Here is a 25780-nt window from a genome sequence, read left to right as displayed (position 1 = left end):
ACATCAAAATTATCAAATACAAAACTACCTGTTTTTGCTGGCGGGGGGACCTGCGTTTTTGGTCCAGGGCTCAGCAGCCATCTAGGAAAACCTACCAAACCCAGACATTTTTGAAAACTAGACACCGATGAGTCCAGGGAGGTGGGACTTGCATGGATCCCCGAACGTTTTCTTACCCAGAATCCTCAGCAAACCTCAAATTTAGCTAAAAAAAAAAACATTTTCCCCACATTTCTGTGTGGGATCTTAGCACCAGGACAAATTTCCTACCACCCAAAGTTGCCCTCAGTCTCCTGATAAAAATTATACCTTACTTGTGTAGGTGGCCCAAGTGCCTGGGACAGGGAAGAGCCAAAAATGTCGAAATTGAGGGGGAACCAAAGTGGGTCCAAAAGGGCAGTTTGAAAAAAAAACATTTTTAGGCTGACAAGTGCAGCAGAATTTTTATTGGTATAGATGAAACAATGGTGGGTGGTAGGAATTTTGTGGATTCCAGGAGATTACGGAAGGTTCCATCACAAATGTGGGCAAAATGTGTGATTTCCAGCAAAGTTGGAGGTTTGCAGGGCATTGTGGGTAAGAAAATGGTGTGGGGTGCATGTGAAGCACACTGTTCTGGAATCAACCAGATGTTTAGTTTTCAGATGTGTCTTGGTCTTGTGATTTTTTTTTTTTTTTTTCTTTTTCTACATGGCAGCGTCCCAAAATCCAAAAAGTGCAGCCCTCACTATTCCAAGTGGGACAATTTTGAGAGTTAGCCAAGCTCTCATGGCCCAAATGTGAAACCAAAACACAACATAATCAGAAGTTCTCTTGCTTGCCGTGGGATAAGATGTTTTAGTGTGCAGGTAGAGAGCTGAAAGACTGTTGCCCCCTTCAGTTGGGGTGGGGGCATAACCAGGCCCATACTTGTTGGTAGCCACCACCCCACTATTTTTTTTCATTCCCTGTCATCTAGTTGACTTTCTGCCCCCCCAGGGGTGAATCGGGGTAATTTCCCCATCTACCCATTAGTGGGCAGAACAACTTTGGCCCCATTTATTTGGGGTGAGGGTATGGCCATGCCCCCACCCTATTATTTAAAAAAAAAAACTTCCCTGGTCTATGGTGGGCTTTCTGCCCCCCCCCCCCGGGGCAGATGGGCCTTCCAAAAATAGGCCGATCTGGCCCCAAGGGGGGGCAGATATGGCCAACAGTAATGTGCCCCATGGGGAGTGACCCTTGACCAAGGGGCTGCCCCCCCCCCCAAACAGAACATACACACACCAATCCCTGGTGCCTAAGTGGTTTCTGCCCCCACCAGCCCCCCCCCCCTCTCCCGGGTGCAGATAGGCCTCATAGAAAGAGGCCGATCTGCCCCCAAGGGGACCAGAAATGGCCTAAAATAATCTGCTGCAGAAATGCTTGCTGAGTCATGAAAGGAAAGGCCTTTCCCCTTCCAGCCCTGCCCTGGGGGGGTGGGAGGGAGGCCCTTGGGGGAGCGCCAGCACTCCCCCCGAGGGCCTATACCAGGACGTAGTGGTTACGTCCGTGGCGCCTCAGCACTGCACCACTGGACGTAACCACTACATCCTTGGCGGGGAAGGGTTTAAAGCACTGGTAAATGTTAGCTTTACTAATACACTCAGCTGTCCACATAAAATACAGATCTGTTATTTGCAGCAGGCACATTAACCCTCTGTGCTACTTTGTCTCTCTCTCTGTCAGGGACATTAATCACAAGGGTTATCTCGACTTTTTTTTATTGTTGCCTTGCAACTGGACACACATGGAACTCTGCTTAAGGTGCTTTTAAGTTGTTGCTAAGTACATTTTCCCCGGGTCCCTTTCCAGTGCAAATTTGATGCTTCAGAGAGGGCACACACCCTTGCACTATGGTGCAAGGATGTGTGTGCTGGTGCATGGCTGGCAAGTGTGCACCAGCGCACAGGAGAGGGAAAGAAATGCACTATATCTTTTTAGATGTGGCACATTCTTTCTGCCTCCCTTTGACGGAAGGCAGTGCAGCAACTTTTGTGCAACTTTGCCCTGCGCCAAAGAATAGATAATCTGGGCCTCAGTCTTACACACTTACTACCATTGGATTCTGAGTCACTTTAACTCACGCATGCATGCTTCCACATAAAGACACACACTTGCTCACACATATGCACGCTCTCTCTCATGTAAACACTCTGAACCACAAGCATGCGTACAACAAACATTTAAAACCATTTTTACTTCCCAGAGCTGCCAGTAAAGGTCCTAAATGTGCTACATGTTTTATTACACTAACAGTGAACATTAGATTATTATTTATTATTAGTATAATTAAAAACAGGCAGATATTCATGAATTTGGAGCCGCTCCTGTTTTCTTGGCACTGATTTTGCCACCTCTGAGGCAAGGGGCCGCAAAGGCTGTGCCAGGGGTGGCCAGGGCAAGTCAGGGGTCCTCCCGGAATGCTGTCATGCACTGTTTTTGGTGTTGTTGGATGTTCCTTGGCATAAGTGGGATAAATACATTTTTCTGTCAGCTTGCAGTTACTTCAAGTAAAAGGCAGGCATTCAGTGCTTGTCTCCAGTATATACATATGAGATAAAGTACCCCTTGCTGTACATTATAAATATACTGTAAGTCACCAAGAAGTTCAATTACCTTATAAAGGAACTTTTCCTTCAGCTGCGTTCCTTTATATGGTCAGAGAACTCCTTGGTTGTTTGCAGTGATGTACAGGAGAGGGTACTTTATCCTATGTATAATACATGAGACACTGTCATCTATGTATAAACGACAGTCACTCATTTCTTTATAATTGCTGACTTGTTATGCACCAAGTCGCCTATTATAAAGAAAAGATGTCAGAATTCGACTATTATAAGGTTACTACAGTCTAGTTTTGACATCCCAACGCCTGCTGCCACAGCCAGCAGCTGCGGTGAAAGTCAAGTCATGGAGCAAAATTAAAGCAGCTGTTTAAAGCAACGAAAACAGAACATTGCTTTTCTTTCTTCTGCTACATTTTAGTAGTTTACAATGACAAGTTTGTATGTTTATTTTTTGCACACCTTAGAGAAACGCTAGACTCTTTTTGCGTGTTTCTACACGTTTTGAGCTACAGCAGCATTTTTTTTTTAAATGACTTGAATTGAACTGTCTAATATCTGCATGTCTCAAATATTCAAAAGGTGTTTGTGTTTAATTTTGCATTAGAGGTTTATTTTAATCGATCATGTTCGCAAACATGCTTGCTATTTCACATGAACGAGCACCATGGTTTTAAGTGGTTTGATTGGAAAGGTGATGGTATGTCCATGTATTTATGGGATAAAGTACTTCCTGGCATACAAGATATGGGTATTGCAAGTCACTTCGAAGTTCCATAACCCTATAAAGGAACTTGGCCTTGTCCCTCATTCCTCAATATGTGTTTGGAACTCCTCGGTGACTTACAATATCTTTATAATGTATGGTAGGGGTACTTTATTTTTTATATAAATATATTAGCAACTGGTGGTCGCCAATAGGCAGTTATAAATAGGACCTAGTTTTCATCGGAAGATAATTTTTTGTTTTGCCAATAACTTTGGTGCCGCTTGACGGATTTTCACAAAAAAATTTGCAGCTCCTGTGTGCAATAGCAGTGCTGGCTCCCGCAGGAGGCAGGGAGCCAGCTGGGACTGCGGAGGACTTGAGGCTTCCCCCGTGGTCCCATTGCACACTGTGTGCCCTGGGAGGCACCCAGGAGACATGGCTGGGCGCCAGGAGATGGGGTGCCAGGGGCCAAAATCAGGTGATGGGGGTGGGGTGGGGAGGGGGGGCACGAAATTGGCCCAGGGAGGAGGCTATGCGCTCACTCCCCTATTGATTGAAGGCCGGGCTCTGTAGGATGGGGTCCCCGAGGCCTATGAAGTGTGTTTACTCAGTGATTCCATATTGAAAGACGATTTGAAACCCTTCATGGAGTGAATGCATCGCTGATATATTGGAGTGCAATCTGTATGTGACTGTGACAAGTAGTTTCTTTCCTGTTCTCTCCTGGTAAGAGCAGAGTCCATGGTTCTCCCTTTTAAATTTCTATGAGCATGCAAATGTGCAAATCACCTGGATGCTCTGCCTGCTTGGCCCTGTACCGTCCACCTTAGCAGTATGCAAAGGTCTTCCTGCCTTTTACTAGGATGATGGACAGTTTACCAAAGGCCCCCCCCCCGAGCGTTTGCCGCTGATTTAGGTGGTGCATTCTTGATGCCCAGGGATATGAAGACATCTCCCCAAAACAAAGAAGCATTTAAGTCATATAGATAATGTGGTACTTTCCTCTTATCTAGTTTCTAAGCACTAACATAACACAACAGAAATGCACTTCTGAGGTCAAAGAAGACTTTTATTGTTGTTAATTCTTCCCCAACCACAATTTTTATGAATGACGAATTAGTTGCTTTCAAGTCCGCGTTAATCAAACAAAATATATCAGTTTGCAATATACACAGCAGGTTATATTTATAAGATATTGAATGCAAAGCAAAACAAATACTTCACCGTGTGGGAACTATTCACAGCTTCATCTTTCTAAGGTCTGCAAGCTGAGGACCCCTGTCAGCCGCGAGAAAGAGAGATTCATCTACCCACACGGGATTGCTGGCAGCTGGCGCCAAGCTCCAGCACGAGGTCCGGCAGATTCGAATCTGACCCTCTGCAGCCTGTTACATTCGTTACAAAGGTGTGCCCCCTCCTCTCAGACCTGGGAAACTGAGCAAGCCTTTTGGAGACTGGCCAGGTCTCCAAGACTACTCCTGTTCCCAAGCTCAAGCGAAGAGAAAACAACACCCATGTACTCTCTCTTATCATGTCTAGTCTACTGTGAGAAAAACATCTTGGTTCTCTGGTGCAAAAACACAGCTTGGAAAAATACAGCTTGGATTCTCAACTGCAATGTCTAACTCCACGTTAAAGGCAATTGGCAGCTAACCTAAATATCAAATGCAATGTCATGTTAAAGGCAATAGGCAGCTAACCTAAATATCAAATGCAATGTCTAGTGTCATGTCAAAGCCAATAAGCATCTAAGCTGAATACAAAATGCAATGTCTTATATCATGTCAAAGCCCATAGGCAGCTGAGCTGAATACAAAATGCAATGTATAATATCATGTCAAAGCCAATAGGCAGCCAAGCTGAATACAAAATGCAATGTCTAATATCATGTCAAAGCCAATAGGCAGTTAAGCTGAATACAAAATGCAATATATAATATCATGTCAAAGTCAATAGGCAGCGGAGCTGAATACAAAGTGTAATATATGATATCATGTCAAAGCCAATAGGCAGCTGAGCTGAATACAAAATGTAATATATGATATCATGTCAAAGCCAATAGGCAGAATATCTAATAGCATGTCAAAGTCAATAGGCAGCTAAACTGAATACATCATGTCAAAGTCAATAGGCATGCAATGTCAAAGCCAATAGGCGGCTAGACTGGATACAGCATGTCAAAGCCAATAGGCAGAATACAGAATGTAATGGCTAATGCAATGTCAAAGCCCATAGGCGGCTCAACTGAATACAGAAAGTAATGGCTAATGCCATGTCAAAGCCAATAGGTACTAATGCAGTGTCAAAGCCCATAGGCGGCTAAACTGAACAAAACATACCATGTGCTACTGGTGAACATTGAGCAACTAATATGCGCAGTGGTGAAACACAAAGTCATTGGTCAAAACAAACTTTATCAAATGGCAGTACAGATAACAGGAAGGAGATTAAAGTGTATGTAGTGTTTGCCTCTCTATAGGAGGATTCATGTTATCACATATTTGTAGATAAAGACTCACCAGGAACAACAATCATATTGCCAAACGCACACCAGGTCACTGGTGACATTTCCTTGTGCTCCATTATGCAGCTGTACTGTAGAATATGTACTGAACATTTATCCAAGGAGGCAGAAAGAACTCCACATTGGTAGATATTTTGTGCAAAACTGTGAACTCTAGCTGGATAAAAGGGCAGGTGAGATTCCTTCGTGGTCAAATCACTCACACAGCTACTGACACACACAGACACTCGCACTCCAACTCACGGACGCACTAAGAGACATGCGCACCCACTCACACTCATGTACCCGCTCACAGACCCTCTTAGAGACTCACTCACAGACCCATTCAGAATCCCATGCACTCAGACGCACTCACAAATCCACTCAAACTCACACACCCGGACTCACTCTGACGCGCACACCCACTCTTAAATTTAAAACAATGAAATCAGACATTGATGAAATAATTAGCAAGTAATTAGTTTGATGGCTTTATAAATATTCAGAAATTGACTGCATATAACGTGGTTTGACGTGGTTTGTGTGTATATGTACTTTTCAAAATGGTGCTTTTTGTCATGACCTAGGCAGTGAAGACAGCTGTAACACTTTGAGCCTCATGGCGAACGATTAATAAACGCTTTAAGCACTAAGTAGAAAGTGTGCTAGTGCCTCTTTGAGATGCACATGGAGGGTTGAAACTAATCTTTAATGAGGCTAGGCGAAACTCGTATATGTCTAGGCACCGACCACGATCAGGCGCTTAAAATCATTTCTTCATGTCTGCAGCTTGTGAGTAAACATATAGGACAGGCCAGACATAGAAGTAAGGCTAAATAATTTTATCCAGGTTTTTGCTTCTCCAAATCTGGGCACCTTAACATGTGAGCATGTTTAATGTTATTTTTTGGGGATGGGTCAATTTTATGTAAACATTTGCACCTTTATATGACTGCGTTTTCACTATGCATTACTTTCAAATTTTTAACTGCAGTTGTTTGCAAAAAAAAAAAAAAAAGGCCAGACGTAGGTGGCTTTGCGATGCTTGATCATTGACAGCAGGTCTCAAAAACAAACCACAGAGTGTTGAATAGCAAAAAATTATGTAAACCACTTGTTTTTAAATTTCATTTTGTAACCCTTCTACTACTGTTTTTGTTTTACCTATTGTGTACTTTCAAATTGTCAATGAAAACATCTGCAGTGAAAAGAAATGCGCATAGTTTATAGTGTGGTCTTTTCCCCCCAGGTCTTGGCACTGATTGCCTTCATCTGCATAGAGACCATCATGCAGTGCTCCCCCTGCGAAGCCCTGTACTTCTTCGAGTTTGTGAGCTGCAGCGCGTGTGTAGTGACTGGAGCCCTGCTCATCATCTTCAGTCTTAACCTTCATACACGAATGTCACAGATCAACTGGAATTTAACCGTAAGTTTACAAACAAATCTTCATTGTTGGCAAAAACGGAGAGGATCTGAGCAGACCATGTTGCAGGATTACCTTGTGGTAGCCATGTAGGATTACATGCACCTTGCTTTCATAAAATGCCCATACAGAGTTAATGATACAGAGTTACCCCGCATTAAACTAACATTATCATGCTTTTGTTGAATTTCATATATTATGTAGTTTCACTTACCAACTGGTCCAGTTAAAGCTGGTAATAATTACAACCAACTGGGTGGAGGTGGGGGTGGGTGGCTGGGTGGATGGGGGGTATAATAATGGTGGGAATATATGTCCTTACGAGTCTGGTGCAACCGAAACAACCTCTTACACTAAGCTGACATGCCCTTTGTAAAGCAAGCTACATGATATGTCGGTGGGGCTGCCATCACCAGAGTTGGTTGCTTGGATGGAGAGTTGAACATGGTAAAAAATTGGAAACTCATATATGCTTTGTTTTATGGTGGCCCATCTGGTTAATTAGCAGTTTAAAATCTGTGTATTCTTTTTTAACTGTTATTTCTTTGCTTACGTGCCACTTATTCTGCAGTCATGTAACCCACACACCCTGCACTCACAAAGGACTTCACACTGGCAGTGCACTTATAAAGACATAACTGATTCTACAAACTCTCTCAGGGAGGTAGTTTGCAGTACAGGTAAGAAGGCATTTCTGTCTTACTAGTGGTTCTCCAGTTTTATTTTCTTGCCATGTTCATCCTTTCACAGATCAGTCAGTAGCCGGGGGGAGGGGGTGTGACTCCGAGACGGTCGTACTACTCGATTGCCATCTCGCCTCTGGCTCCTATATAGAACTATTGCGGGCTATTTTTCTTCAGCCTCAGCGGCACGAGAAGTGGTGGCAGAGACCGCCTCAGAGGTCTGGAGGCAAGAGGGTACTGACACTGTTGCAAATTGCGGGCACCACAGTAACACTGTGTTAAAAAACTCCTCTCCGGTTGGGGGCATGGACACTAAGGGGGTTATTCTAACTTTGGAGGAGTGTTAATCCGTCCCAAAAGTGACGGTAAAGTGACAGATATACCACCAGCCGTATTACGAGTTCCATAGGATATAATGGACTCGTAATACGGCTGGTGGTAAATCCGTCACTTTTCCGTCACTTTTGGGACGGATTAACACCTCCAAAGTTAGAATAACCCCCATAGTATTGGAGAGCAGGCAAGAAGGAGAATCCAGGACCCATTGAAAGTGCAATCGACTGCACTTTAAATTTGGAGGTCTCAACCGCAGTGGCCAAGCAATTCACTGCAGGGGCGGCCTGACATCGAACTAGCTCCAATGGGTGTAGTACAATCCAGAACTGAAGCAGAGCCAACCCAACAGGATTTGATTATGAGGGAAGCAGTGATTGATGTAGCACCGAATACAGTGAGGGAAATGGGAAAGAAATTGACGTGGCAGCACTTGCTGGAGGAAGTAAACCTCACTACTGACATACCCTCCAGGCGATTCAGGACCCCGTTCTAGTGCCCCCTCAGATACAAGGCACACCTCTTCTCCTACAAAGAGAAGCGATCCCAAGCTGACGGCAGCCAAAAGTTCTTTCTGTATACTCTCCCGAGCATGGAGACAAGTTTTTTTTTTACTTACGGATGGGTCTGACTCTATCTACTTGGGCTCTAGTGAACAGGCTAAAGATCCGCCACTGAAGACATCCGAGACTGTGGAAATCTCAGACTGGCTCCAGTGGAATAGTTGATGATCCTTGTGGCACCATTAAACAGAAGAAATACTGGGGGTAAAAAATGAGAGGGGGGAATAACAAGGAAGAGGAGTGAAGGGCAGGACCGCTATCCGGTAGACCGAGCTTTAAAAGGGATTACTCAGCAAAAAGTGAAGTTTATTCGAATGACCCCCAAGTACACAAAGACACACTGCCTCAAGATTCTGAGCATCTGATTTCTTTCATCAGAGAAGAACCCTCGCTGTGTCATCTATAGTAGTAAAAAGCAGCTGCAGGATGAGACCTGTAATGAGAGGAGGAGGGCACGCTTAGATACCAAGAAGCTTCAAGGTTCTATTAGGAAAGTTAACAAGACCTGTGCGGAGATAGGGGAAACAATCTCCTCTGTGGAGGAACGAGCTGTGCTACTAGAGCAAGATGTTGGGACGCTATGCGGCTAAACTGAATCACAGCAATCCCAGATGTCTGATTTGATGTGGAAAATGGAGGATTTCGACAACACCGCACAAAAATAAAATAAGAATTCTGGGCCTTGCAGAGGGCATAGAAGGCAGCAACATTAGGGCTTTTATGGTGGGCCTTCTGAGAGGAGCTTTTCGCTAGCTACCTATGTGGAACTGTGATCTGGAAGTACAGCGGACACATCGCTTCCCTCTGATGCTCAACAAGCTAAGGCCCTGAAAAGTGGTCCGGCCTAGAACTGTGCTGTTTTTTTAAAAAACTTTTTTTGCAGCAGGCAATTTTTGAGAAAGCACGCCCAGACATCAAGCGGTTCCATGATGGTCATTTCTTTTTTGCGCACCCTGACTTTTGTCACGCCGTGGTGGAGAGAAGGTGGCGGCTGAGGCAACTGATTAAGACTGTTCAAGATCTCGGAAAGGAAGCTTTTTTGCTGAATCTGGCTCAGCTGAAGATTGATTGTGATGGCAAAACACTAACATTTACTTCAGAAATCAAAGCTTCAGGGTATATAAGAAGTCTCTCCCGAGGGAATGAGAAAGCTTCTCAAGGAGTACTCAACCTGAGTGAGTATCTTAAGGTGCTACTTGTTTGGGGGCAGGAGAGGGGAGTCCTCTTCGGTAGACTTGATCACTTTTTATCAAATAATGGTTTGATACAGAAGCTCCTGTATGGGGCGCCAAAGTATTGAGAAGGAAGGGATATGCAGGGTGGTGTGGAGAAGGGAGTGGAAATGTTGCCCCTCTTTTCTATGTGGTCTATTAATTGTTTTTCTGTTTGCCTAGCCTGCTAGGGGGTGTTTGGAGGATAAGCGTAGGGCTTCCTTGCATAGGATGGTATTCAAGTGCCAGGGGGAGGACGGGAAGGGTGCTTCGATGGTCATCATTCAGGCTCTGGGGCATCCTGACTGCCTCTTTGTGGTAGTGGGGGAGGGGGGTGGTGGTGGAGGACCAGGGCTTGGATTTGGTAGTGGGATGCTGGAGGTGGTCTTGTTAGAAAGGGTGGGTGAGACAGATGAAGCACTTAAGGAGGTGAGCTAACACCATATGAGCCATGATAGGTTTTTACCAGAGAGTCCGTTTGTTGGTAAAATGTAAGAGATCGGTTTTGCTGTATTGTAACCAGAGTAAGGTCTGTGAGTATGATAAGAATAGCATCTGCAATATCTGTGACCTGAATGACTCTGCCAAGAGGAAAAGGGTAGCACATGACTTGAATATTTTACAGGCGAATATATTATGTTTACAGGAGAGACACAGAAGGATATAGGAGCCATCTACTGGAATCCATTGTGTTTAAGCTGGTCGGGTGTACAACCCAGGAGCTTTGGACTAGAGGGGTTGCTATCCTGGCCCTGGGAAACTGTTGTAGATTCACACGCACATAATCTGATAGGTTTGGAAGATGGGTGATGACAGCGTACACATTTGAATGGTCAAGTTACCCTAGCAGTGGTGTACGGGTCGCTATTGGACAACCTGTCTGTATTTGAGTTACTGAACCTTGAACATGCACTCTGGCCCATGCGGATAGTGATACGTGGGGACTTTAATTTTAATGGATGTGGGGGCTGGCTAGAGAAAGGGTCTCACCAGTATACGGAAAGAAAGCCAAAAGTTTTAAAATCTTTGATTTATCTGGTAAAAATCACAGGTTGATCGATGCTTGGGATAAGCTAAAATCCCCATATACAGGGTATACCTATTATTCTGCACTGCATCGGTCCCATGCTTGTTTGGAGTATGTTTGTGTCGCATATCCTTCTGCATGGGGCTATGATAGAGAAATTTCCGATGGTCGTGTCTGACCAAAATCCGCTGGTCCTGGAGATAACGGGGAAGGATCTGGGGCCATTAGTACAGAATTGGACCTTGGATCGGGAACCTTTATTGGATAGGAATTACTTCAACCATATGAATGGTTGGATCTTAGACTTCCTGAAAAATAATCAAGGGAGAGCCTCAATAGGGGCCATATGGGACGTCTTTAAGGCTGGTGTGTGTGGGGAAACCTTGAGCTTTGAGTGGAACAGCCAAAAAATCAAAAGCGGCAACTTAGAGAATTGTATAAGACATTTTAGGAAGCCGAATCTCCGCTAATTGTAGCTGTATTAGAAGGGGAGGATGTAGAAGGGGCTCAGTTAAAGATAGCACTGGCCAGAGCCATGATCACTGAAATATCTGAGAAGAAAGCAGCCGAGATGCACTCAACCTGGAAACGGGAGTGTTATGAATATAGCAAGCAGGTGGGGCATGTTGGCAGTTTGTGCCAAATGTAATGGCACCCATTCTGAAATAAGAAGGGTTTAGATGGACAGGGCAATGTGGTCTCTGATGGTGTTGAAATCTGTGAGGCATTCTGGTGCTTTTACGAGAGGCTTTATAGAGAAGATAACAATATTGGTAACCTAGAGGGCGATTTGAAGTGCTTTTTAGACCTTGTTCCGTTTGGGAGTCCCAATGTTGAAGATGGAGAGTGAAGCCCCTTTTTCATTGGAGGAAGTGTAAAGCACCATCACGAATTTGTCTTCCAGTAAAGCGGTAGGAGGGCATGGGATCCTCCTGGCATTATATAGTCTCTTTCGGGCAACTAGAGCTGGATCTCTTATTTACGTTCACACAGGTTCAGGATGACTTACCAGCCCCGATTCCTGGTCTTTGGCAAAGATTACTTTTTTTTTTTTTTTTTTTTTTTAAAGGGGCAAACCGCCGGAGGAATTGGGGTTGTACAGGCCAATAATGAGTATCACTAGTGGTGCTATAATTTACTCCAAAATCTTGGCCTCACGTCTAAGCCTTGTGATGGGTAAATTGATATTGCCAAGACAGCACAGGTTTATTTCAGGGATAACAAGGAAGACCACATTCTGTGCATAATTACTCGCAGCGTCCATGTCTGGGATCCCTATGGCTTTGATACTTCTGGACACTGACAGGGCCTTTGATAGGGTATTTTGGGCATTTCTGTGGACAGTTAGGGGTTGATTTAGAATAGGACCTTGATATATTAAAGCCGTGAGAGCAGCATATTGTAATCCAACTGTTCGACTGCAACTGATCAGGGGGGCAATCTGGGTAGATTCAAATTCATAGAGGTACGGTACGAGGCAGGGATGCCCCTGTTCTTTCTCCTCTACTATTTGTGCTTTATAATAATCTTAATTTGGAAACTAGAGCAGAATTTGTTGATAAAGCCAATGCAAAATCAGGGCTGGGATACCAAAGTGCTTGCATATGCAGACAATGTGGCGATAGTAATATCTGATCCTGTTTCAGCCTTAGAGCAAATAGAACAAGGAGCACTGACATTCAACTATTTCTCAGGATTCCTACTTCATCATAGTAAGACTCAAGTAGTTACAAACTGACATTTGCAAATAAGAGATGAGAGTTGTTGAGAGTGCAGTGTATTTGTGCGTTACTATAATAGCAGACTTTGGTTAGGTGGTTGAACGTAACTTAGATCCAGTAATTGGGAAAGCCAACACAGATTTTCGTGGATTGAACAATTTACATCTGTCAGTTGTGGGCCGGAGTAATACCATCAAAACTATCTTTCTGCCAGAAGTGCTGTATTTAATAGGGCTATCCCCCTGGAATTTTATAACTTATGGTTCAAGGCCATAAACGCAATGATTACGCGGTTTACATGGGCATATACTGTAAGACCAGAAAGGCGCTCAACTATCTTACCTTTCCTAGAGAGAGAAGGGACTGGGCTGTACCTGGTTTGGAACTGTATTATTGGGCAGCAGCTCTTAAATGTATTTGCCCATTGTTTAGGGATCAGGGTCGAAATGATACGATATGTGGAACTCCATCTAATAATTAAATCTTGCTTGGGAACGAAGCATGTGGATGTCATTTGCGAAAAGTAGAACCTAGCTATTTTAAGAAAACTCATTAAAGACTTTGGAGGGTGCATATAGAATTTGGGCCTCATTACGCAAAAAGCTCAGGCAGGGACTTCTTTATTATTCCCCCAAATTTCAAAACCCGCTATTGCCAGACATCTTTTGGGTGCCCTTAGTTCAGGAGTGAGAGGCTAGTGCAATTATGAGACTAGGAGACTGTTTCAGGCAGAAGACAATAATATCGTATGAAGAGCTGAGGGAAAAATTTGATGTTCCTTGCAAGGAATTTTTCAAGTAATTTCAAATTCAGGATTTTTTTTTAACCAGAAAAGGGAGCTGGGCCTTAGGCTTTCTGAAGACCGCTTTGTTGAATCAACTGAAAGAGACCTCTCCATGATTAGTTGACTATACACAGAGCTGAACACTGACACTTGATGATCTTGAACGACAATCCGAAAAGTGGCAGAATAGGCTGCGGTTGTTGTTGGTGGAATGCTCCTTTTTTGAATCACTGGAGCAAGTCAGCACAACTTTACTAACCTACAAGCTCAACGTTACAAAACTTTATATGATTTTTATCACATACCTCAGAGTTGCGAAATGGTGAGGGACAGTAGGCATCGCTTGTCCACAATGTTGTTTTGGCGAGGCTGACTTCATCCATATGTTTAGTAGTTGTTCCTCCTTGACTCCTTTTTAGAGTAAGATTACTAAATGTATCAGTTTTTGCCTGGGTAGCAGGGTGGTGGTAAGTGCTCAACTTGTTCTGTTGTGGGTGCAGGGTGATATGATTCCTTGTCCAGCCCAGAGGTTCATTTTCATCGCCATGGCTCTAGTCCAGCTTTGTATTGTCATCCTGGTTGAAAAGGCTCGCCCACCTTTTCAACAGTGGTTTGCCCGTCTTTTGGAATTTTAAACTTGGAAATGTCATGGTATGAAAAAAATGGCAATCAGGCCAATCTGATGGGGACACTGCTATGGGCGCTCTTACTAGAATGACAGTGGGGCTTCCTCATGTTTTAGCTCACAATACATTTTTGATAGGTTGATTAGCAGGAAGGCTAGGATTAGGGGGAGATAGGCTTTAAGAAATGAAAAATATCAGCTCTTTATTTAATTCTGTTGCAGGTATTCTTGAATTTGATAATCATGTTAAATATGATTTCATTGTCTGGAATATTCTCTGTTTATTTGTGAAAAATCTTTTCTGTGCCGAGCTTTACTTGATGTAATATGGTCATACTTAAAAAGTTATGTCTGAGCTCCTTTCGTAAGTGCTTTATATGTGGGCAAAAGTCAATACACATTTATTAAAAAGAAAATAGCACAAAGAAGCACTAAGTGCAAATTATAATCAATGGTGCTGGTAGAAAAGGTCCTAGGCACAATTTAATGCGGACCACAATGGAGTACAGGTCAGATGCACTATCCATGTTCATCTTAGTGAAAGATTGTACCTTCTAATAGTAGTCTTTTTAAGTCTCAGTTGTCCACAGAAGTATACTTCTAAAGCCCACCAGGACCGCAAGGGAAGTATTAGAGGCTCATAGCGAGTCCAACAGAGACCATAGCAGGCTCCAGTCGAAGTGCAGTTGCCACTGATCAGCTTGCAATTGCAGGAAAAGTCCTCTTGTAGCTGGTTGTGTTCCTGTAGCTTTGACTGGAGGTCTACTTTATAAACCTTCAAGTCTACTTCTTTGGCCTGTGTACAAGAGGGAGATCAGGTCAAGGGCTCTATCTCCTCCCAGGTCTCAGATAATAGGTTTTGTCTTTTTCTTCCTTTTCTGATCTTCCGGAGGTGTTCATCAGTGGATGCCTGGAGGTGCTACATTTATGCCTGGCACAAATGAGTGTGGGAACGGATGACCCCTAGTGCTGTCCTAACCAAACTGGGCATTTTCAGTATGTCGGAGGTCTTATGCCACACTGGAGTGGCTCTGAGGGGTGGAGGTGTGTGTAGAAGTGTACTATGGCAATCTTGGTGTCCTCCTACATCTAACAGTAAAATCCAGTTTTGTCAGTCCCTGCACCGCTCCACCCCTCCCCCCCCAAATACTCCCACCCCCCCAAAAAAAATAGACAGCAGTCTGGTAAAATCAAAGCTGAGGTTGCAGCAGCCTAACAGTGGATTCACTCTTTAATTCAGTATTTTAACATTCTGTTTCCGTCCTTTGAAGTGCACCTCAGATGTTATATGTAAATACAAGCTGTGACACTGTAATGTAAGAGTCCCACTGTGTTTGGGGCCTGACTGGCTGACAGGACAGATGAAAGTCACTATCCAAGTATCAGCTAACATTTGCCTATGACAGGGTAGGCCTCTTTAAACTGCCTTCCAAGTGTCTTGAAAAACCCCAGCAGACTTGGCAAGCAGGCTCTGACATTCAAACTTCACACTTTAATGTCGAAGAGTATGCTCAGAGCCCCACCTGGTGGTCACTCTAAACCAGTTACAGGGTATCTCTCCCTACTACTGTTGTTGATTCCTGGCAGACTGGAAGGATAAAATGGGAAGCAGGCCCAGCTATAAGCTACATCTGCCTGTGACAGGGGAGGCCCCATTGAAGTGCACCAAGGTTATGGGTGCCCCCCCCTCACCATTCTGTATAGTGGAGCACAACTCCTCCCCATACCCAAGGACCAGTGTCTCCGTCCTGGGAGCAGTTCACACCTTATTGCAGGGGGGCCATCAGACTGCTGGGTGACAGTTGAATACCTGTATTTCGGCCTCCAGAGGCTTTAGGCAGGCAAAATGTAACTTCTCTAGAGTGTCTTTTCTGCAATAGACAACATTTGACTTTAATTCAACATTTGAATTGGATTTTTGTACTATTAAAACAGTCCATAGAATATATCGCTACCTGTTTCTTTAGCAGAGGTACTGTTTATGAAACTTAAAATTGTACCCTAGTGCTTTCCTCTAGAACAGACAACACTGCTACAGTAAAAACAGCTTTGAGGTGCTAATTACAATAATGATGTGTTTAACATTAACCTTTGAATGTCCTCCTTTTAAATATGATGCACCCTGCCTTACTGGGCAGTAAGGCTTAATTAGGGGTGACATAAGTATTTAAAAGGACACTTTTAGTTCTGTCAGAAGGGTTTATTTTGACAGGTTGGATTTGCAGTTTAAACCTGCACTACTATGCCACATGTCAGCCCTGTGTGTTTGTCCTGGCACTGCATTGGGAGGCACAATGCCTGCTGCAGCCCACTAGGGACATTTAACTCACAGGCCTTGGGTACCTTTTGTACCATATACTTGGGACTTACAGATAAGTTAAATGAGCCAATCCAGTCTATCCCTCTTTCACCATGTTGAAAGGAGGAGCAAAAGCACTTTACCACTTGTTAACAGGGGTAAAGTGCACAGATTTCTGTAGGCACCAAAAATAGGGTTCAATCATTTGGAGCAACCTTGCAGAAAGGTCAAGTTTCCAACAGGCTCTGAGTACTCCTTTGCAGTGTGAAGCTTAGATCAATTAACTCCTCCTATTGGGGGGTGTTGTAAAATGCAGTTAGAATTGGGTTTAGTGAGTCCCTATGAACCCTGGATCCCAGTGCCACTGTACCTGTTACACCATTGCTAATTATGCTTCTGTTAAGCTCTGTATAACAGTTGGACCATTATATTAGCATATTTAACTTTATAGGTTGAAAATCTTCAAGAATTTGAATGAAACTCGAACAGGAAGAATGCTACGCTTTACCTCTGTTTTGTTCACATATCTGTTTTTCTTTTAATTCATTAGTAATTGTTTACTGGACTCATTGTCCATGATAGTTGTTAATTATAATGAGATTTTGCTACAAGAGTAGGAGCCAGATTCCTCCAGAACTCACTTAAACTTGAGATTACAATTTTCCACCGTGGTGCCTCAGAGCTTATACTTCTCTTTGGTTGAGCTGCTTTCTAATTTGATGACTGACACTTCAGCCACCTAGTCACAAAGCTGCGAAGCTCCCTTCAAGCAGCAGCCAGCCCCGCACTTCCAGGCTTAGAAGCTGCTAGTGCACCTCTGTGTTTTGCTCATTGTAACACTAATTCTGAGCAGAGTAAACTCTGGTCCACACTCCAGGTAGGTACTAGCAATACAAATGAGCTGAAGCTAGAGGAGAGGAAAGTACACAGGGTCCCTGACACCTTTTGGCACCCTTTACATTGGTACCTTAGTAGTTATGCCTCTGACACACACATGCACACAATTTCTATTTCTTTTGACTCATTCAGTATTTCAACCGCTGTGCATTCCTCCTTTACTAAATGTCCTATAGAATGCTGATTACAGTTGCCACATGCGTGAGCATTTTATTGTATGTGGAGATTGGATGAGTATGTTCTGAACAGCTTTTATGAACCATTGGCAGGCTCTGTGAGAAACTCGTACTACTTATAGCCTCCACTTCCGAGCTCATAGTTGTGCACCGACAGGAACTCCCATCCACAAACTAAATCCACCAAGGAACGTAGAACTGACTGAACTATCTGTTTGCTCTATACACAAGTGATTGATTGTTGGATGGAAAACAAAATATATGGAAAAAATAGAAATCTTAGGGAATTCAAGACAAAGTGAAACATTTGACATCTAAACAGGGATTCCATCACTGGCAAGGATTGCATCCTTAGGCAAGGGTCGCTTCCTGGGGGGGGGGGGGGAGGGGGGAATTATTTTTAGGCCATTTCTGGCCCTGTACCCCTCCCCACCCCCGCAGCAGATCCTCCTAATATAATTAGGCCGATCTGCCCTGGGGGGGGGGGGGCGGCGCAGAAACCACTAGACAACTGGGATTTTTGTTATTTTTTTAATACCTTTGCATAAGGGGAGTGGCCCCTTGGGCAAGGGCCACTCCCCAGGGGGGCAAAACAGCCTAACATAATTAGGCCAATCTGCACCTGGGGGGGGGGTGGAAGGGGGGGGAGAAAACCCCTAGGCACCAGGAATATATTTTATTTTGTTTATTATTATTTTTAGGCCATTTATGCCCCCCCCCCCCCCCCCCCCCCAGGGGCAGATCAGCCTAATTATATTAGGCTGATCAGCCCCCAGGTTGGCAGAAGCCACTAGACATCAGGGATTTTCTTTTATTTTGTTTTATACTAATGCATCAGCGGAGCGGCCGCTTTGGCAAGGGAGGCTCCCCGGGTGTGGGGGGGGCAGGGGCAATATAATTAGGCTGATCTGCTCCGGGGGGGGGGGCAGAAACCTCTAGACACCAGGGATATATATATTTTTTTTTTTTATGTACTTTGTTTTTATGTATGGGGAGCGACCCCTTAGGCAAGGGTTGCTCCCCTGGGGGGCAAATTGTATTTAGGCAATTTCTGTCCCCCCTTGGGGGCAGATCAGTCTGTTTTTGTTAGGCCAATCTGCCCCCAAGGGGGCAGAAACCACTAGACACCTGGGATTGGTGTGTATGTGTGTGTTTTGTTTGGGGGGGCAGCCCCTTGGGCAAGGTTCGCTCCCCATGGGGGCACACTACTATTGGGCATATCTGCCCCACTTGGGGGCAGACCGGCCTAGTTTTGGAAGGCCCATCTGCCCCCAAGGGGGACAGAAAGCCGACCAGGGAAGATATTTTTTTCAAAATAGGAGGGTGGGGGTATGGCTATACCCCCACCCCAAATAAATGGTGTCAAAGTTGTTCTGCCCACCAGTGGGCAGATGGGGCAATTGCCCCCGATCCATACCCCAGGGGGCAGAAAGTCTACTAGATGCCATGGAATTAAAAACAAAAAAAAATAGTGGGGTGGTGGCTACTAACCAGTATGGGTCTGGTTATGCCCCCACCCCAACTGAAGGGGGTAACAGTCTTTCAGCTCACCCCCACCCCCACACTAAAACATCTTATCCCACGGCAAGCAAGAGGACTTGATTATTTTGGGTTTTGGCTTTACATTTGGGCCATGAGAGCTTGGTAACTCTTACAATCGTCCCACTTGGAATGGTGAGGGCTGCACTTTTTTGACTTTGGGACGCTGCCATGTAGAAAAATCCACACTACCTAGACACATCTGAAAACTAAACATCTGGTTGATTCCAGGGTGGTGTGCTTCACTTGCAAACCGCACCATTTTCTCACCCACCGTGCCCTGTAAACCTCCAACTTTGCTGGAAATCACACATTTTTCCCACATTTTTGTGATGGAACCTTCCGGAATCTGCAGGAATCCACAAAATTCCTACCACCCAACATTGTCTTATCTATACCAATAAAAATTCTGCTGCACTTGTCAGCCTAATTATTATTATTATTATTATTATATATATATATATATATATATATATATATATATATATATATATATATATATTTTCAAACTGCCCTTTTGGACCTGCTTTGGTTACCCCTCTATTTCTACATGTTTTCGGGTCTTCCCTGTCGTAGGCACTTGGCCCACCTACACAAGTGAGGTAAAAAATTTACCGGGAGACTAAGGGGAATGGTAGGTGGTAGGAAATTTATCGTGGTGCAGTGATTCCACACAGAAATGTGGGAAAAAAGTGATTTTCTCTTTTAGCTAAATTTGAGGTCTGCTGAGGATTCTGGGTAATAAAACATTGGGGGATCCACGCAGGTCACACCTCCTTGGACTCCCTCGGGTGTCTAGTTTTCAGAAATGTCTGGGTTTGGTAGGTTTCCCTAGATGGCTGTGAAGCCCAGGACCAAAAACGCAGGTGCCCCCACCCCCTGCAAAAACATGTAGTTCTGTATTTGATAATTTTGATGTGTCCAGACAGTGTTTTGTGGACATTTACTTTCGCGAGCACTAGGCCTAACCACACAAGTGAGGTACCATTTTCATCAGGAGACTTGGGGGAACTCTGGGTGGAAGGAAATTTGTGGCTCCTCAGATACCAGAACTTTCTGTCACCGAAATGAGAGGATTTTTTTAAAATTTGTGGCCAAATTTTGAGGTTTGCAAAGGATTCTGGGTAACAGAACCTGGTCAGAGCCCCACAAGTCACGCCATCTTGGATTCCTCTAGGTGTCTAGTTTTCAAAAATGCACCGGTTTGGTAGGTTTCCCTAGGTGCCGGCTAATCTAGAGGCCAAAATCCACAGCTAGGCACTTTGCAAAAAAACAGCTCTGTTCTCTTTGGGAAAAGGTGATGTGTCCACGTTGTGTTTTGGGGCATTTCCTGTTGCAGGTGCTAGGCCTACCCACACAAGTGAAGTACCATTTTTATTGGGAGACTTGGGGGAACGCTGGGTGGCAGTAAATTTGTGGCTCCTCTCAGATTCCAGAACTTTGTCACCGAAATGAGAGGATAAAGGGGCTTTTGGGCCAAATTTTGAGGTTTGCAAAAGATTCTGGGTAATTGAACCTGGTCAGACTCCCACAAGTCACCCCCATCGTGGATTCCCATAGGTGTCTAGTTTTCAAAAATGTGCAGGTTTGGTAGGTTTCCCTAGGTGCCGGCTGAGCTAGAGGCCAAACTCTACAGCTAGGCACTTTGCAAACAACATATCAGATTTCAATGTAAAAATGTGATGTGTCCATGTTGTGTTTCCTGTCGCGAGCATTAGGCCTACCCATGCAAGTGAGGTACCATTTTATCTGGAGATTTGGGAGAATTCAGAATAGCAAAACAAGTGTTGTTGCCCCTAGTCTTTCTCTACATTTTTCCTTCCAAATGTAAGACAGTGTGTAAAAAAGTTGTCTATTTGAGAAATGCCCTGTAATTCACATGCTAGTATGGGCATCCCGGAATTCAGAGATGTGCAAATAACCACTGCTTCTCAACACCTTATGTGCCAATTTTGGAAATACTAAGGTTTTCTTGATACCTATTTTTCACTTTTTATATTCCAGCAAATGAATTGCTGTATACCCGGTATAGAATGAAAACCCATTGCAAGGTGCAGCTCATTTATTGTCTCTGGGTACCTAGGGTTCTTGATGAACCTACAAGCTCTATATATCCCCGCAACCAGAAGAGTCCAGCAGACGTAACTGTATATTGCTTTTAAAAATCTGACATTGCAGGAAAAAGCTAGAGTAAAAAATTGAGAAGAATGGCTGTTTTTTTCACCTCAATTTCAACATTTATTTATTTCAGCTTTTATTTTCTGTAGGAAACACTTGTTAGATCAACACAAATTACCCCTCGCTGAACTCAGAATGTTGTCTACTTTTCAGAGATGTTTAGCTTTCTGGGATCCAGCATTGGTTTCACACCCATTTCTGTCACTAACTGGAAGGAGGCTGAAAGCACAAAAAAATGTAAAAATGGGGCATGTCCCAGTAAAATGCCAAAATTGTGTTGAAAAATTGGGTTTTCTGATTAAAGTCTACCTGTTCCTGAAAGCTGGGAAGCTGGTGCTTTTAGCACTGCGAACCCTTTGTTGGTGCCATTTTCAGGGAAAAAACACAAACCTGCTTCTGAAGCCCTTTTTTCTATATTTCTTTTTTTTTTTTAACGAAATTTTCGCCGTATTTTGGCTAATTTCTTAGTCTCCTTCAGGGGAACCCACAAAGTCTGGGTACCTCTAGAATCCCTAGGGTGTTGGCAAAAAAGGACGTGAATTTGGCGTGGGTAGCTTATGAGGGCCTAAGTGCGAACTGCACCAAATAGACAAAAAAAGGCTTGGCACCTGGGGGGGGGTGAGAAAGGCCTGGCAACGAAGGGGTTAAAGGTTTTTACACTAGTCTTTGGGAAATCAATTGGTATTTTCGTCTATAAAGTTAAAGACATAAATATTGGGCCCAGAAGGGAGCCATTTCACAGTTAGTGTTTAATTAATGCCAGTACTGAGCACTCACAGCACTATTGCCACTCGAAGCCCTGCCACTGCCGCACACTTGTGCACATAGGTGGCACTCTGGATAGCCAACCTTTACACTCGCTAGAGCTGCACTGCTCTTAAATCAAGCCTATCAGATAGTGCAAGTTTTTAAGACGTAAAAGAGATTTGTGGATTACCTAGAATGGCTTGCAGCTGCTCACTGCTTACTATTTTTTGGCTTTACTGACACACATTTGCCTACTTATGATTGAATAGCTTACCTTGTCCATCTTGTCTGTTCTCTCTGCTGTTTCATTGCTAGTTTACATGTGTCCTTCCACTGCTCACTTTTAGTGAACTGAGTTTTCTTTTGTCTAAAGCATTCCTCAAGAGTGCATGTGCTTTTTAGCTCCCTAGTGTGCTTTTCTTTACTCCTTTGACTCCAGGTTGATCTCTCCCATCTGTGTGCTTTCCTCCTGGCCCTCCTTGGTGCTCTCCCCCTTCTGTGCTTCTCCACCCCCATGTTGCTTTCTCATCCGTGGGCTTCTTCCACCTCTGCTCCACAATGCTGTCTTGCAGTACTACTTTTCCTGTAACCAAACCGCCTGAAGGAGGGACGAACGTAAAGCATTTACCAATGATGACAATTTTTGAAGGGCAAGCCCATGAACGAGCGATGTTGATGGCGTGAGGTGGGCGTGGTTAAAAGCCCAAATAGATGACAACACGTTGGAAAAGCAGCGCTTGCGCGCTGCTATGCTCTTCCTAAAAGAAGCACCATTTTATTTTGTAGGTGTATGCATGTATGACGTGCTCATTTACAAAAGTACTGGGGTGGAGACATCCTACATTTGTCTTTATATCTAATTCTTTAGCCATGCTGCTCAACATCCGGGATGCTGTACAGCTGGGCTAAAATCCATTGGCAAAGTCAATGGGTCCCAAAGGCGAGACCTATTGGCTTCGCCAATGCTTGTTTAATTGGATGACGTTTAGTCCTCCATACTAAGAAGCAGCTTGGCCCATGGCAGTAGGAAGACCACAACTATGTGGAATAGAGTTTCCTCCGTTGTCTGTCTGGGGCATGTCTCTGCTGCTTTTCTTGCAGTGCCTCCCCACCCTTCCGAAAAGTAAACAGAGCCAGGTCACATTCAGCCAGTGGCACATAAAAACAAAGTCTGAGCTTGACGGCTTTAAAAACATATCTCCAGCTGGTGCAGGTCACAGTTGGTCCCCACTGGTCTGGCCCCTGCGCAGTTCACTGGCTGCAGCAGCGGTTTCTACCCCTGTGTGGCCAGGCCCTGTGAGGAAATTCAAGGACTGTTCCGCGGTTCCATCGCCATCTCATTAGTAGGGGCGCTGAAGTAAAGTCAATTTATAAAGTCATGTTACCACCACTACTACAGGTAATTACCAAACAGAACCCCCATGTCCAGAAACTCGGTCATTCATATGTGTTTCATGTTTTATTCACTTACATTAGATTAGAAGTGCATGAATTGGTAATGCTACAAGAATTAATTGTTTTGCTACGCTACCGATAACTTTTAGATCTCGTTCTAGATATTGTGGCATTTACCAGAGGTGTGTAACACAGACACCGAAGCTAGAAAACACTAAAGCACCACACTACTAGCAGTGTGCCCACACACCACCAGCATTGCTGCCACTATTTAGAAATTCATAGGATGTTTTTTAAAGCAGGTAGAAGACATTACATCGGTATTATACACTGTTTTGCCAACTATTTTATAAAAATAACTTTTTTAAATTGACTATTCTTTACAAAGGCATCACATATTCAGTGCACACAATTACAAGGTTGTTTTGACTTTGCAGACCACCCTGTTAAGGGGGTAGGCGACAAGGCAGTACTCGACGACTTGGCATTGAAGTGACCACATACTGGCACCTGCCTAGCCACTATTTATCGTTAAAACATGTTGCTTGTGTGGACAAAAGCACACAGGGTTATTTCATTACGATTACAAGTGTTGTTATTTTGCAGCTTTGCGGTGAATTGCTATTGCTTCCTGGCATCAGGCATATGAAAGCCTGAGTAAGTCCAACCTGCTGCGGCCTGCCCCGTCCACTCTTTCAACTCTTTTCTAAAATATTAATAATTTGGTATTTACCTGTTTCTTACGAAAAGTATTGAGAAGCAGAGCAGCTGTGATGCAGATTAAAGGCAAAAGAGGAAGTCTCCGTTCGGGATGAAAAAAACGAAGTACAATATATTACGAGTGTGAAGGTGTTTTGTCCCTTTTTTATCAAAATTATTATATCGTTATACTAATTTGCCTGTAGCTTGACGTGTATCACATTCACAACAGCAATCAAACAAAGCCATTCTAAGAATTAAGAAGAAAACGACCATTCTCCCAAGTAGTGCCATGTTAAGGGTTCCACAAACATACATAGTTCAGCCCTTGGCATCCCATACTGACCTCAAACATACAGCTGCCTTATGCAGCTGATGATGGGAGGGTTAATGAGAAAGATGAAGCAGGGACTGCAGTACAGCAACATTTTTCTCCTGATTGAACAAACACTGCAATTATGTTGGAGACATTTTTTAATAGCATTGCAGGTCTATATTTGCTGTATTTACTGTTTCGTGAGAATTCTTAAGGGGAATAAATAGTGCTGCTGGCTTTCGCTGCTTGATAAAAGAAATCATCACAGCTGCATAGATGGTTTCCGCTTGTATGCCATCACCTAACTACATGGCCATGTTAGATGAGAAACTCTCCTTCAGCTAGTCGAATGCAATAGAAACACTCCTGAGACTAATCAAAAGCTGCATCTGCTCAGCCAACAGCTGGACGGAGCCACAATGGCTTCTTGACATACTCCCGAACTCTTTTTAGGTTGAGCATTGCAGCACGCAAGTGCTGCTTTTCTGAGGTTTTGGTATCTATCTGGGCTTTTAACCACGCCCACCTCACGCCCATCACTTTCACTTGTTTGTGGGCCTGCCTTTCAAAAATCCTTTGACATTGGTAAATGATTTACGATTGTCCCGCCTTGGGGCGGTTTTGTTACCTCCTTGGGGACCAACACTGTTACATGGATAGTTGAACGTTTGCCAGTATGTTTGACTGCGGGCAAACTTCTTTTTCCTTTTGTCTCTCCTTCACGCTCATGGCAGCCATGGCGCTTTGAATTGACTTGCTTATATCAACTGTTTTACTTTTCAATTTCAATTTATGTGGCAAGAAAAGACCAGTTAGGAATTTACAATGCTAATGACTCTAATTTGAGCAAACGCAAAACCCATTGTATTGCAAATACTTGTTTTCTGTTCTTCACACAAGGTCTGGCAACAGTTGTGCGGTAAAGCAAGACCTAAAAATGACCAAGAGTGGCACACCTTGCATTGAATAATTTGTAACCATATAATGAAACAAAAGCATGTATACATTGACGCCAGTTTTAAAATGTTGAGTACACAAGAGTTGCTAATTGGCATTTTATTTCTCATTCCTCAGTTACTTTAGCTGTCCCGGACTCAGCCTGCAATCTTTTATGTGGCTGAATATTCAAAATCACCTTCCTCATTTAGTCTCCTGCAGATTTTGTTCCTGTTACCATCTGTAGTACTGTTCATTCTGCAAGCTCCGGTTACTTCTACCTGCTGTTTGGGTGCTGGTTACTGGTAGAGTATCTCCGGTTACTTCTACCTGCTGTTTGGGTGCTGGTTACTGGTAGAGTATCCGTGTTAACATAAACACAGCTTTGAGAACGAAGATGCTGGCACTCTAAGCCGGTAGAATGCATTTAT

The 25780-nt window shown here is 43.8% G+C and overlaps 1 protein-coding gene across 1 annotated transcript in view; it reads left to right on the top strand.

Annotated features, from left to right (window-relative positions):
* The window catches only part of CMTM4 (CKLF like MARVEL transmembrane domain containing 4), a 338382-nt gene that overhangs the window by 132537 nt on the left and 180065 nt on the right, over positions 1-25780 (top strand). Inside the window, exon 2 of the mRNA XM_069217182.1 lies at positions 7047-7223. Within this exon, the coding sequence (XP_069073283.1) occupies positions 7047-7223 (177 nt within the window). The remainder of the gene's footprint in view (positions 1-7046; positions 7224-25780) is intronic.

This window comes from Pleurodeles waltl, chromosome 12 (genome assembly GCF_031143425.1).
Source record: "Pleurodeles waltl isolate 20211129_DDA chromosome 12, aPleWal1.hap1.20221129, whole genome shotgun sequence".
Lineage (NCBI taxonomy): Eukaryota > Metazoa > Chordata > Amphibia > Caudata > Salamandridae > Pleurodeles > Pleurodeles waltl.
Note: the sequence above shows the minus strand (reverse complement) of the source record. Positions and strands in the feature narration are given on the sequence as shown.